The sequence below is a fragment of the Mytilus edulis genome, chromosome 1 (genome assembly GCF_963676685.1).
Source record: "Mytilus edulis chromosome 1, xbMytEdul2.2, whole genome shotgun sequence".
In the NCBI taxonomy this organism is placed as follows: Eukaryota; Metazoa; Mollusca; class Bivalvia; order Mytilida; family Mytilidae; genus Mytilus; species Mytilus edulis.
In genome coordinates, this window is record NC_092344.1 from 18,266 (window position 1) to 32,402 (window position 14,137).

General features: G+C 31.4%; 1 protein-coding gene across 2 annotated transcripts; it reads right to left on the reverse strand.

Moving 5' to 3' along the window:
• Positions 1–1,416: 1,416 nt before the first annotated feature.
• LOC139519001 (integumentary mucin A.1-like) lies at positions 1,417–13,264 on the reverse strand. Of its 2 annotated transcripts, XM_071310717.1 has the most exons (6): positions 13,087–13,261; positions 7,974–8,160; positions 6,659–6,744; positions 6,150–6,236; positions 2,143–2,157; positions 1,417–1,747 (listed from the first exon to the last, which is right to left on the reverse strand). In XM_071310717.1, the coding sequence occupies exons 1-6, from the start codon at positions 13,124–13,126 to the stop codon at positions 1,497–1,499; spliced, it is 666 nt and encodes a 221-aa protein (XP_071166818.1). In that variant the 5' UTR covers positions 13,127–13,261; the 3' UTR covers positions 1,417–1,496. The 2 variants fall into 2 exon arrangements, with proteins under 2 accessions (XP_071166818.1, XP_071166825.1); XM_071310724.1 differs by lacking the exon at positions 2,143–2,157 and having other exon boundaries at positions 13,087–13,264.
• Between the last annotated feature and the right edge of the window lie 873 nt (positions 13,265–14,137).

The following is a 14,137-nucleotide window of genomic DNA, read 5'->3' on the forward strand; positions in this document are numbered from 1 at the left end:
TTGTTGGGTTTATGTTTAGACAAGTTGTATATACATAATATACACAGCCATGTATCACCATCATTGATGGTGATCCGATGGATAAATCTGTTGTAGAGTTGTCACTGACTTGGGTTGTTGTTTAGACGAGTTGTATATATATATATATATATATAAAGTGCCTAGAAAATCAACCTAACGATGTTAGAGTACATTTGATTCGTAACTTCCTCCCCGGCGCCGGGGCTGGAACCTGTACTTTTTATTTCTAACTTCTACGACAACACCGCCTAGCATTGTGCAGATACCTTATCCCCTCCTCTAACTCTAGCTTATAAAAATAAGCTTTCGTTTCGGGAGGTGGTTACCTTGTAGTAGGAATTAAACAAGGATCTCTGATACAATACACGAAGTATTCTTTTTAGTGTACAGAAATGATCATCTACTCATCTCTTCAGTATAATGACAGGATGCTAATTTATTTTTAGAGGCATACAATCACTGTGAATTAATATATGTATATCTCTGCCTATGTGTAGTGACAACTGCAAATTATACCTTGTCCATCGGATTTCTTATGATTAAGAAATACCAGGCGTTAGAATATGTATATAGTGCCTAGAAAATCAACCTTACGATGTTAGAGTACATTTGATTCGTTACTTCCTCCCCGGCGCCGGGGCTGGAATCTGTACTTTTTATTTCTAACTTCTACGACAACACCGCCTAGCATTGTGCAGTGACCTTATCCCCTTCTCTATATATATAGATTATCCACATGATTGATATAAATTGATTTAAAAATGAATTTATTAAACATTTTCTGGTTTTTGAAAAAAAATATTTAAGCGGTATCAAACACGCCAATACAGGTAACAAACATACTAAGTATTTGTACTTTAATTTAGAGATGGTCCCCAAATTATTTGTTTCCATCTTCCATCGAACACGAGCGCCAACATTAGTGACGATTTTCCTAACACGTCTATTAGAACTAACGAATAATGTAAAAATTGGGAGATGTAGTGTGTATGCCAATGAAACAGCAATCAACCTCAGTTCAAACGAAGTGAGTGCAAGCAAGTATAGGTAACCTTATCAACACAAACATTGTTAATATCATATACTCCACTTTAATTTCAAATTGGTATAGGCATGTTACGTTCACGTTTATTTTACTTTTCTGTTGGTCATTGTATTCCTAAAGTGTTGGGGTACTTTTTCGTCTCTTTTCAGTTTATGGATTTTAGCGTTCCTGATGAAAGACTACACAAAAAGGCCGTTTGCACACAAACAAATCAATGATGTGGTATGTTCATTAACAGAAATTATTTGGTGTAAAGTACTGACTGTGAACACGAGAAACATGAAAAAGACTATTTACTAAAAGAAAGAGAGGGCTCCAGACAGTAACTCGTTTGCAAAGTGACAAAACTATGAAATCAAATAGTTTTTATTTGTCTTCTTCGTATCCACATATTTGGATTTGCTATGGACTATGTCACTATATGAAGAAACTAAGGATGTCGGTGATTTCTCTTCCTGCAATGGCTGCGATAACCATGAGTCGTTGTCTTTGGTTCAGGAGTAGTTGTAGGCACAGGTGTAGTTGTTGTTGGTTCAGGCGTGGTTGTTGTTGGTTCAGTTGTGGTTGGTGTAGGAATTGGACATCCAGAACCTTTCGGGATGACGTCATTCGCACTACATGGTGTACCAGGTGAGGTGCACATTGAAGGTATATCGCAGGATTGAGACAGTGTGGATGAGGCTGAAAACATATTTAAATTATTTGATTTTTTCTGTAATGTTTTCATTTACTTTTTTGCCACAAGTAATTATTTCAGCAATACATGTGACCAGTATGAAATACTAGGTTTTTTCTAATATGTTACAAGTTTTGATTGAACTGAATATTTAATCGTATTTCGATGAGGTTTGCATTAATAATAACAATTATTTTACTGATTCTTTATGTGATTGTTCCCTACACATGCCACAGTTGCATTGGCAGACATTTACACGATATAACTATCTCCTTTGTTGTTAAAACTTTCTTCAAAACTGTCAATCAAACTGGCGAATACACAAGGAGATGAGTTACTTTAGTTGGGTATTGTTTGGTCGTCTGAATTTATGAATTAAATCATAAATGCTTATACTTACCAGGGGATCCTGGAACTGCAAAGTAAAACAATGATCATTATACAAAGATACACAGATACCAAGATACCAGGAGTATAACTCGGCTAAACACGCATATGATAAGTCTGCGTTAGACTAATAAGACCAGGAGTATCACTCGGCCAAACACGCATATGATAAGTCTGCGTTAGACTAATTAGTTATGTTCTATCAGTGCATCAATCACAAAAACCTGATTACATTATTGTAATGTTAAATGGTGCAACATCGTTTCTGAATCTGTGTAATGTTTTAGTTGTGTTTTCCTTAGACTACACTGTAGAACGACAACAATTAAATAGTACTAACTTAAATACAACAACAACATTGGGCTTTAGAAAATGCTGAATGTATGAAGTAAATTCGTATATCAGTTCACAATCTATTAAAACTCCAACAAAAAAGAAGTGTTTAACTGTCCGTCATGTTGTTCATTGTAAATAAGGTGTAAGGTCATATTACATTTTAGTTTAAGACGGATATATGGTATACCAACGGTTCAACGCCACTGTCTCTAGTGCAATAATCTTTAAAACAATAACGACATCAACAAAATTGCAACACACATACATTGCTTTTCAGTTGTAATCAAGGCCATTATATTTTAATCTCAAAAACTCAATTCAAACATAAGTAGCGAATCAAAACAATAAATACAGGGGTCTTCATACAGCACAAACAACATTTTTCATTAGACAAAAAGGTGGAAAAAAGTATATATGTTACAGTAAATAGGTGAAATTAGGAATTACACGTAGATCCTGATGCACTAAGTTAATACAAGTAATTCCTGAAACTGCCTAGTTATTTTCAGTAATAACTCATTTTTAAATTAAATTTTACACCAATTTACTAACTGTTTAAACCATTTTGTAATACGGTCAGCTGATAAAAAGATAATGATAAGAAGTTCAGTGCGTATTATTAAAAAGTGATCATCCTAAAATGTACCTTTTAGGTTACTGTGGCACTAGCTACGAGATATACAAAAGAATTAAATATTATATTTTATTGTTAAATCCTGAATGAAAGTTATAGAGTGAAATTATAATTTGCTTTTAGCAGCCAATTTGGTTCAATTTTCTCAAAATAAACTAAGAAAATTGGCGGATGGCTATTTACTTGCAAGTGAATAATTCAACCTCATTGAATCCGTATTCATGTGAACTTCAATGTAACCCCTTAACTGGAGATGGGTTCCGCATATATTCAGGTACTAAAAGGAAAAGAAGCAACAATTAAGTAAAACAAAAGGAATGAATCGTTTGGTTAAATATTTCGATACGCAAAAAAAAAGATCATTCTTATACAGGTAAAAAAGACGATAAATATACTTTTAAACTACAATTTGAAATAAAAAAAAACTATCAAAATCCAATTGCATGTAGACAATATCTGTTTATATTTATATTTTTGTTTATATCTGGTTAAATGGAAGTCATCTTGATGGTTAACTAGATGAAGTTTAGACAAAAATCCACACGAAATTTTGATGCATATTAAATATTGTTTATTGTTTATTTTAGACGTTTTGTAAGTTGGATATAAGTTTTAGTATATCATAAATCAAGTATGAGAATTTAAGTCGAACATGAATTTGACAGCTACACATGTAATGCCCCTTTCAACCGTCTTAAACAAGTTTGTTTAAAATTGGCGACGAGAAAGAAAACATATTACCAGAGGAGTTGTTCAAATTATACAATGGAAAATGTGATAGAAACCCAGTCTTAATGTCAAGGGGGAAGCTAAACACTACTAGTATCATCAGCAGATTACAAATTTTGTTTGAAAATGATACAACAAAAAAGACATGAGATGATTACAATCTTCTCTAAAGGTAATTAAGGGTTTTCACGCCATTTCTATTGTATTTCAAATAATTTAATCTATACAATTTATTTAACAGTCCTGTTTAAGGGGGAGGGGATTTAGTAGAAACATGTGAACCTCTTGCTTTAAAAAAAATCTAAGATCGCACCAGGTTCCTTCCTTGTCCCATCCTATTCCTTAAATTAAGACATAGAACAGGCCCCTGCATCATGCGCGTGGGAAAACTAGTCTTGTCTTGTACACACCCTCCGCATTTATAATTGTAATTACTGATGTAAAAAAAAATAGTAAACCACTTGTCAAAATCCACACAGAAAGCACCAAACCTACCCAGAATTAATAATGTCTGTCTGTGTCTGTCTGTTTGCAACCAGAACCAGGTACTTAGTAGTGATAAGTTTTCTCGGCTACGTATGCCACACTTTCCATATGTCAATAGCAACTAAACATCTAATAAACAGTATACATTGCCATAAGCGAATGTCTATGATAATCAACAAAAAGAGCTGGCGAAGTTGCATATAAATTTCTCACAAATGCATTTCTCATGTTAAGATGTTACATATGATTTTTGGCTACTTTCAAAAACTATCAACAACCATTTTCTTTGTTTCATTTCACAAAAAAAAAAAGAACATGCAGACTTGGAATACCTTTGATTCCTTAACCCTTAAGTAATCCCTACACTCCCTATCCAGTTACTATCTTATTTGGTTTCTTGAATTATGTCTTAAATCAAAAACAAAATATCAAGTTGAAAAAAATGTAAAAAAAAACAAAATAATCAGTGAATACCTGTAATCACTGAAACAATCAGTAACTACATGTATTTACTAAATTGATTAGTAATTACAGGTATTTACCTAATTGTGTAGTAATTACGTGTTATTCCTAATTTCACCTGTTAACTGTAACATATATATACTCATAGGTTTGAACGGTGTTTTCAATTTAGACTTGTTCATATTTTTCCGTTTGGGCTTGTATTATATTTGCCTTCGGGTTTATATGATCTTTTGATCCTATTTCGACTCTTCAAAATTCAAGAGTCTATTCCAAAATTAAGTAAATTATACGGTCTTCAAAATACCGTTTCGATTCCTGACATCATTGAAGAGCTATTAATTTTCAAAAATATGATGTATCAATTTTTGCACTTTTTGTTTTGGGTTTTTCACTTTTCTGGTCTTTTGGAAAATGTTTTTTTTTTGCTGTATTTAGACCTCTCTACCAAGAAATTTGTTTTGCATGCACATGTATAAAAATTTTCCAACGCAATCATAGGTTTGAACAATGTTTTCAATTTAGACTTGTTTATATAATATATATCTTCATGCCTTATATATCATGTACTGTAGTACGCCGCTAGATTAAAACTGACGTGGAAAGGTAACACATGGCCAGCGAAAGCTCTTTTTTTGAGAGCCCAGGTGGTCGTGTGGTCTAGCGGGACGGCTGCAGTGCAGGCGATTTGGTGTCACGATATCACAGTAGCATGGGTTCGAATCCCGGCGAGGGAAGAACCAAAAATTTGCGAAAGCAAATTTACAGATCTAACATTGTTGGGTTGATGTTTAGACGAGTTGTATATATATATATATATATATATATATATATATATATATATATATATATATATACACGACGGGTCCCAGTGGAGCAGTATCTGTTTACCTTTCCGGAGCACCTGATATCATTCTTTGGTATGTGTCGTATTGCTCAATCGTTATTTTTTTTCAATTTTGTGGTTTGTGTAATGATTATGTGTCTGTTTGTCTTTTTTCTTATTAACCATGGCGTTGTCAGTTTATTTTCGACTAATGAATTTGAATGTCTCTTTGGTATCTTTCGCGACTCTCTTTCAAGATATTATGTACACATTAATCCTTGATCAATTTTTATTCAAAAGGAGAATCTACAAATAAAAAATTGAGAGCGTATGGCTTAATCGGGAAGTTTAAAGGGAAATAATATAATATGATAATGCTTAACACTCATCAATAAAACAAGTTCGTTTAATAAAATAAATGAGATATTAAGCTGTACTGAAAAGTTATATAAAACAAGCATTGATATTATGTGTGTTCAGACTTAACCAGTATCACTATGATTGATTTATCACAATTTCTGATCCTCAACGGAAATACAGTCCTTACCTTTAGCTGTCGCAGTGGCAACTGGCTTTTTACAAATTTCACATATATCTGTAAATTCTCCCGTTTGGTTGACAAACTGTGTGTTTCCTAAACGATACAGAACGTTTGGTTAATAAGTGCTTAATGCATTTATATCATAGTTGTAATCTCAATTACTCTCCAAACGAATATCATAGTTAGTTCGGGATTGATTTAAAGTAAAAGACCCCTGTCTGTTGTTGTTGTTGTTTTTGAATAATTGGGCTTGTGTCTTATTGACGTTGACGTTATCCCTGTGGTACAATAAATAAAATTGAACGATTTATGCCAAAAATGTACATTACGTCGAAAATGCTTATACTAGGCGGGTTGAATTAAAGAAATAGATATTTTACCGTTATTGACAAACACATTTATCGAATTGTATTAGTATGTTTGTACTGATATCATAAACAAATAAGACATGGTATAGAAATGCTAGAAACATTCTTACAATGTGCACTGGGTTCATAAGAAAGTTACAGACTTACCATTTGATCCAAATGTAAACATAAAAGGAGCACCTTGGAGATTGTAAAAGATCGGGAAACATGCGAAGTCTTCAGAACCCTGTACTCTGAAAAAGTATAAATATCAATTTGATCGTTGGTAAAGATAAATATACATCCATTACTCTTCCAAAAGTAAACTTTAAAGGAGCATCTTGAAGATTGTAGAAGATCGGAAAACATCCGAACTTGTCAGATCCTTGTGTTCTGAAATAGTATAACTATGAGGTTGATTCGCTGCTCAAGATCAATATGCATCCATTACTCTTCCGCAAGATCACTTTGTATATCATTTCAATAGATATCTACATATATTGTATATATGTTTAAAGGGGTACTCAACAATTTGAGTTAACTAGATTTGACTAATTCAAATCATTTTTTTCCTTTCACCAGTTTACTGAAATATTTATGTTTAAGTAACTCACTTAGGTGTTTTGTACTCCCCTAAATTATGATTTTGTTGGCCGATAATGCAATTTAATACTCAAACATATATTTTCTATTAAGTTTCTTCTAACATATCTAATAGATATAGGAAGATGTGGTGTGAGTGCTAATGAAACAACTCTCCTTACACAAAAAAATTATAAAAGTAAACCATTATAGGTCAATGTACAGCCTTCAACACGGAGCCTTGGCTCACACCGAACAAAAAGCTATAAAGGGCCCCAAAATTACTAGTTTAAAACCATTCAAACGGGAAAACCAACGGTCTAGGTTTCGAAGCGTTGACGATTTAAATCGTGCACATAGGAAAAGCGTCAATAACAAACATTGTTTTCGAAAACAATGCATCATCTTAGGAATGAACTACTAAAGTAATGAATATTAAGAAAAACAAATTATATTTAAGGTACCAATGTTGATACACTTGATTCTAAATTCGACAAGTAGTCCTTATTCGACAATTATTCCTAATTCGACAATTATTCCTAATTTGACAATTATTCTTAGTTCGATAATTTATATTTCCATAGTAATGCTAGATTTCAAATTCTAAAACAACTACAATTATCAAAGAAAATGAAAAAAAAACAAGAAAAAAACAGCCAAGATGAGAAAACCATTACTATCCATCAGGGAGAGACGTTCTATGATTCCAAAACGATTACCTAGATTTAAAATAACACATTTCAATGCAACGTTTCCATAGTTTCATGCCAGTACACAATAACTGGCTGCATAAATGGTGATAACCTCGGAAACTAACAATCAACTGACGCCGGTATCGACATAATTAAGGATTTTTTTTTTCCTGTTTACGAGTTTCAGAAAACTGTAATTAATAACATACCGGACAACAAGGAAGCGTTCTGTTATTTGATGACACAGCCATGTTTCAGAAGATTGAGATGTTGTAAAAGTGCTTGTTTGGCAATCAGCGTTAAACTGCCAATTACCAGCAGGAAAACCCATAATCATAACAGAAAATGTTTGGTTTATCCATGGACTTGGAAAGGTGCATGGAAATTCCGTCACAGCTGAAATGGAAGAAGGATTATGAACACAATGTGAGTGTAAAGAACGTAACTGAATACAAAATATTAGGTGCATTCAATATCTTTACTAGGAACATAATCATGATAATGATAAGACTATGGACATACTAATATTGTATTCGGCAATAGATATGACCAAGAAAATCACAACTCCAGTATAGTTGTATCCAAAAGAAGTTTTTCAAAGAAATTAACAAAATATGTAAGAAAAATTTACATACAAAGTGATCAAATCAGAATTTTTTTCTTAACTGTACAGAATATTTTCAATCTAGTATATATGTCGTAAATAAAAGTGTTTATCCAACAACTCCAGATAACTTATAGGATCCAAGTATAATAATGTTTAATCTGTCCAACTGTAGAAGAAAAACTCTGACAAAACGTTTGAAAAGAGACTTCTAGAATACGATAGATGTTAACACAAGATAAATAAATATCATAATTACAATATCATTACATCGTCATATAGTAATAGAAACGAAGGACAGCATAATGTGCACACCAAGTGGGTTAATCGGTTGTTGTTTTTTAAACGTTTTAAAAATTGTTTATTTACTGTCACCACGAGTATCATCCTCAATGATGTTTGGCTTAGTTTTCTATAAAATCTGATTATACGTAGAAGTTTGATCCTCTTAAGTTTTAATTGTTACACCTTGAAAAAGTAAAATTACAAAAATACTGAACTCAGAGGAAAATCAAATCGGAAAGTCCCTAATCATGGCAAAATCAAATGACAAAAAATTTAAAAAACGAATGGACAATAACTGTCATATTCCTGACTTGGTACATTCATTTTCAAATGTAGAAAATGGTGGACTTTTACAATTTACGGTATATAACTGAATTTAGCACCCTTGACTGATTGTATGAATTAAAGGCACAGTCCTGAGGGTAAACCCGTTTCTTCGGATCCAAGGTTTTGCATTTTATTAACATTTAAACAGCCCCTCTATATTTCCTCCTGAACCTATATTTTTCTAAACACACATCAATACATTTTTGTTACCCACCGTTCTGATTTAAAAAAAAAAAAAAAAAAAAAAAATCAAAACATTCAAAATGTTCTTGTCTTTTTGGTAGTTTTATTCAAAGCAATCAACAAGATTTTGAAACTAATATTTTACCTCGCAATTCTCAGGAAAGTTTGGCTTACACTGACAGCTAAATATTGTCTAATTATATTAATTTTATATTCAAAAAATATTCAAAACGTTCAACATTGTATTCTAATTGAAATCAAGGGGCACACCTGCTTTCAGTATCAAAATTCTAATAAAAATATTTGTATTACTATTACTTGTTTAACATACACGTCTAAATATAAACTACAAAAAAAAGGGAAAACGAATATCAAAGAAGTAATATGTAACACATTATAACTAATTAGAAATACACCCAACAGCAAAATAAAACAAATATAAGAAATATTAATGAAAAACGCAAGGTTTATGAAATTCTATAATTTAATCAATCGCAGGACGAACAACTACATAATGATTGAAATCCTTTTAATATCTTTTTCATTTGAATTTTCATCAATGAAATATAATTTTAAATAAAACAAATTAAATTATATTATTAAAAAACCAACGGTAAATGAAATGGTTATTAATCAATCAATCGTTATGGCCTAGATTCCTTATAATAGCGTTCTCTTGGAACTTAAAAAAGCAGATGTTTTAAAAAGAAATATTTGCCAAGCTTAATTACAAAAAAATCAAATAAAACCAAGTAAGCTTTAAAAACAGCTGTAAATGACTAAATGTATCTAAGAACGAAAATTGTTATCTATGTCTAACACTAAGTTGGAATTTAAAACCTAATAACATTTGCATACCACTCGACCGAACATGAAAACACACAGATGAAAATAAATTCCGCATGGACCAATGTAGCCAATCAAAAGACACACAGTAAAAATATATGTACAGACATTGACAAAACAGTTCATAATAAAAAGATACTTTGTTCTAAAGTTCAACCTTTTGTTAAACAAGAAACTAGTGCTAATATACCTTTTGATGTAACTAACATTACCTCTGTCTAAGGCCGTGTTCACATTGACCTAAACTCGGTGTTGTGTTAGTGTAACCCCTCCTTTTGCTAAATAATCATTGGAGAATAAATACCATTTGAAACAACAGAAAAGATAGAAATGTAGTGATCCTTAACATCGCAATTCTATTCCTTCGTCTAGTCTGTAAGCAAGCTGATGCAGCCTACGTTTTTAATGCGTAATCGAGACATCTTTAAACTACTGCAAATCATCCAAAATGACTTTCTTAAAGGAGCAACCACTTTACTTCCAAAAAGGGGGGGTGTTTCTGAGTCAGAATATTTTTCTCGCGCGAAAGTTTATATTTATTTTTTCATTGGTACCATTTCAATATTTGACACTATAATGTATTGTCAAACTTTGGATTCAGAATATTTGTTCATTCTAATCATCTGTATGACCCGATTTTTTTAATCAAATAGTGTTAAAACTCCCCTTTTTTTAAAGTCAAATGGTCGTTCCCTAAATGCTAGAAAAGTTGTTCGAAAATTTGAATTCTGTTCTACGTAATGAACATTTAAATGACATATAGTTTACAAGTGTGAACAAAACTTATGTACAGGTAGCTAAACAAGGTGTATAGATATGAACAAATTTAATGTGAAACTAGTGTACATTACATTAAACTAAATGTAAACATGTTTACTGTACACAGTGTTTGGTGTGAACACGGCCTAATATTCATTGTGTAATGGATGTCAATCACTCCAGATATATATGATTATAACTGTACAATTCTGAATATGAGATGCAATATAAAATGAAGAAATTGTATGATTTTCGAATGAGACAACTGTCAAACCAATTAACGTAGAAGGTGATCATCATGGTACGGACTTCTTAAATGTGCTGAACCGATGCTGCAAAGCAAGCTTTAAAAAAACTACTAAATGACAAATTATACATTTCAAACGGAAAAAATAACAGTCGCATTTATGTAAAACAAAATAAAGAAAAAGAAATATTACACATGTGTCAAGCTGAATAAGATTAATTCAGATCAAAATGTTATTTCAATTCAAAATCGATTTACTAGTTACGCAAACAATACAAGAAAAAAACAAAAATGTATCTGCTTTTTTTTTTTATAAAAATTCAACTTTTTTCAAAGTAATAAAATAATTGAGGGGGAAAAAGAACATTTATACAAACGTGTCGTTTTTCATTTAAAAAAACCCAAAATGAATTCTTACCTGAAGCTTTAATTGTGATACGAAAATCTACATTAATTTGATTGGCATATCCAATATCACAATACGATATTACGGCATTTCGATTGGCTATTCATTATGTCATTGATGCCAAAGGTAAAGGCGATGTACATTTCGTCCATGGCAACGGACATATGTGAATTCTTCAATAATATACAAAACACTTACAAATTTCACCTGATAATCTTCTTTTTTGTCAAATTTATTACATTCTAAAGCAAATGAAAAGTCTTAAAATGTCTTATGTTAAAGTTTGACACCGAAAAGGACATACACGAATGTGCAAAAGAGAGGTCAACATTTCGTGAAATTTTATATCTACACATTGATAGTGTTGATCATAAGAGAAATAGGTTTAACAACTTGTGAAAGTGGGATGTCGCTTGATATCAACTCTTGTTATTTAATTTAGATAGTAATAATAAACTCGCCGAAGACTCGTTTATTATCATATTGAAATTAAAATAATTAGAGTTGATATAAAGCGATATCCCAATCTCACTCGATATGAAACCTATAAATTTAATAAGACTACAAGTACAATTCTACAACAAATCCTCATCTTATGCATTTCGGAATTATTGTTTGTAAATAAAATAAATTCATCACAAATTATTCCAAATACTCTATGTTGAAATACGGGATGCGTGATATGTAAATTATATCTAATGCATAAAATCAAAATAAAAGTCGAAGTAAACATTTAAATTATTGACACAAAACAAGACCAAATTGCAAAGGTAGAATGCAAAAAACACATCAAATAATAGACACACGAGAATTAAAATTATGTACGCTTGCCGAGCATGTCGTCGTAATTTACCAATAACGCTTGACATATTAACAGTGAAAATAGAAAAAATTTATACGAAGTTCAAAAGAATTTATGACCCAAAATTACAAAATGTTTTGTAAAATACATCTGAGGTAATACATGTAATATATACCTATGGTAGACAAAGTTTTGTAACGGAGAAGAGATGTTCCGTTTTGAATTGTCATATGATTTTGGTATTTTTGTTATTTTACTTTTTAATGTATAATTATAATTGACATTGACAATTCATTAAGCTTTGATCTAATACGCTATTGGCATAAACTTTTCAAAAAAAAAATTAAAAAAAAAATTGTGATGTAGACGCCAATAGAACAGAAAAAATACAAAAGAATTTGTCGCGCTGGTCATGCTGGTATAAAGTCATGTTTTCCTTAAATAAATTTTACTTTTAACTATTTTATTTGTTGGAATAGACGCACCGTCACTTCAATCCAGTTAACTGCCACCCTCATTCGTTGTAAAGAGGTATCTTCTGTATACAGTTTATATCACTTAAACATTTCTCAATGTCTCACGATTTTAGGTAAAAATAAAATTTGCATTGATATGTCACATACAAATAAACTCATAAAATATTCCAGGATTAAATTTTGTATTTGCGCCAGACGCGCGTTCCGTCTACAAAAGACTCATCACTGACGCTCGAATAAAAAAAGCCAAATAAAGTACGAAATAGAGTTTTGTCAAATACAGCTCAGGTAATATATTCCTGAGGTAGATCAGCCTTAGTTATTTAAAATATTCAAGTTTTGTTAACAAATGGACCATGATATCATTACCAGATAGAAGATTCTTACCTGCAGAAACAGTAAAAAAGAAGAATGCAAAATAGATCATAATTTGCCTGCGATTATTATCTGTTCTATACGACCTGTCTCTCTCAAATCTCTCAAGTAAAGATACGCTTTTTCCTTATTTTATCTAAAACATTATACTGTGCAGATGTGACGACCTAGCGCGATGTTTCCATTTACGACTTCCTACGCATACAATAAAGTATACATGACGTGTAAATATACTTTTGTGAGTTTTTTAATTAAAAGTACGCGTCAAAAACCTATCCTCAACTTCAGAAACATAATACAGTATTTGTTTTCTAAAATTTGGTAGTCAATCACAAATGCAATTAACTTAATCACTTTGTGGAAATAAAGAACGCGGGATATAAAATTCACGTCTTATTTAAAAAAAAATATTAAAAAAGAATGAATCAGTGGATTTGAAATGCGTTACAAAGTTTAATTCCTTGTGGATATTTCACAGTCTATGGAAGAAGCGTATCGATAAAAAACTTTTCTTATATCACATAGCGATATTGTCTAATATCAATTGTAAATATGAAGACATTCCATGCGGAGAATGTTGTTTTCGGCAACGAAAAATTAAGAATATACTAACTTTAAAACTTATTGTTCAAATATAAACAACAATTGAGTCTAAATATACATTCAGAAGTTAGTTAAAAGCTAAAGTTTATGTCTGTGTAAAATTTGAAGTGCTGTGTTTTTCTTATATACATAAATAAACAAATGCTATTATTTCTTATATCAATGCGATACTTTTAAAATATCATAGCGGTGTTTTTGTTATATCAATATTAGTACTTATAAGTTTTTAAAATATTAGACTGCTGTACCCATATTTTGACAATTTCACCTATTATGTCTGTTTTGTTCACGCATCGTTGTAAATATGACAGAATTTGATGAGACTGTCATACACGTGAGAGGTTAAGCGCCATAAAACCAGGTTCAATCCACCATTTTCAAAATTTGAAAATGCCAGTACCGAGTCAGAAATATGACAGTTGTTATCCATTCGTTTGGTGTGTTTTATCATTTGATTTTA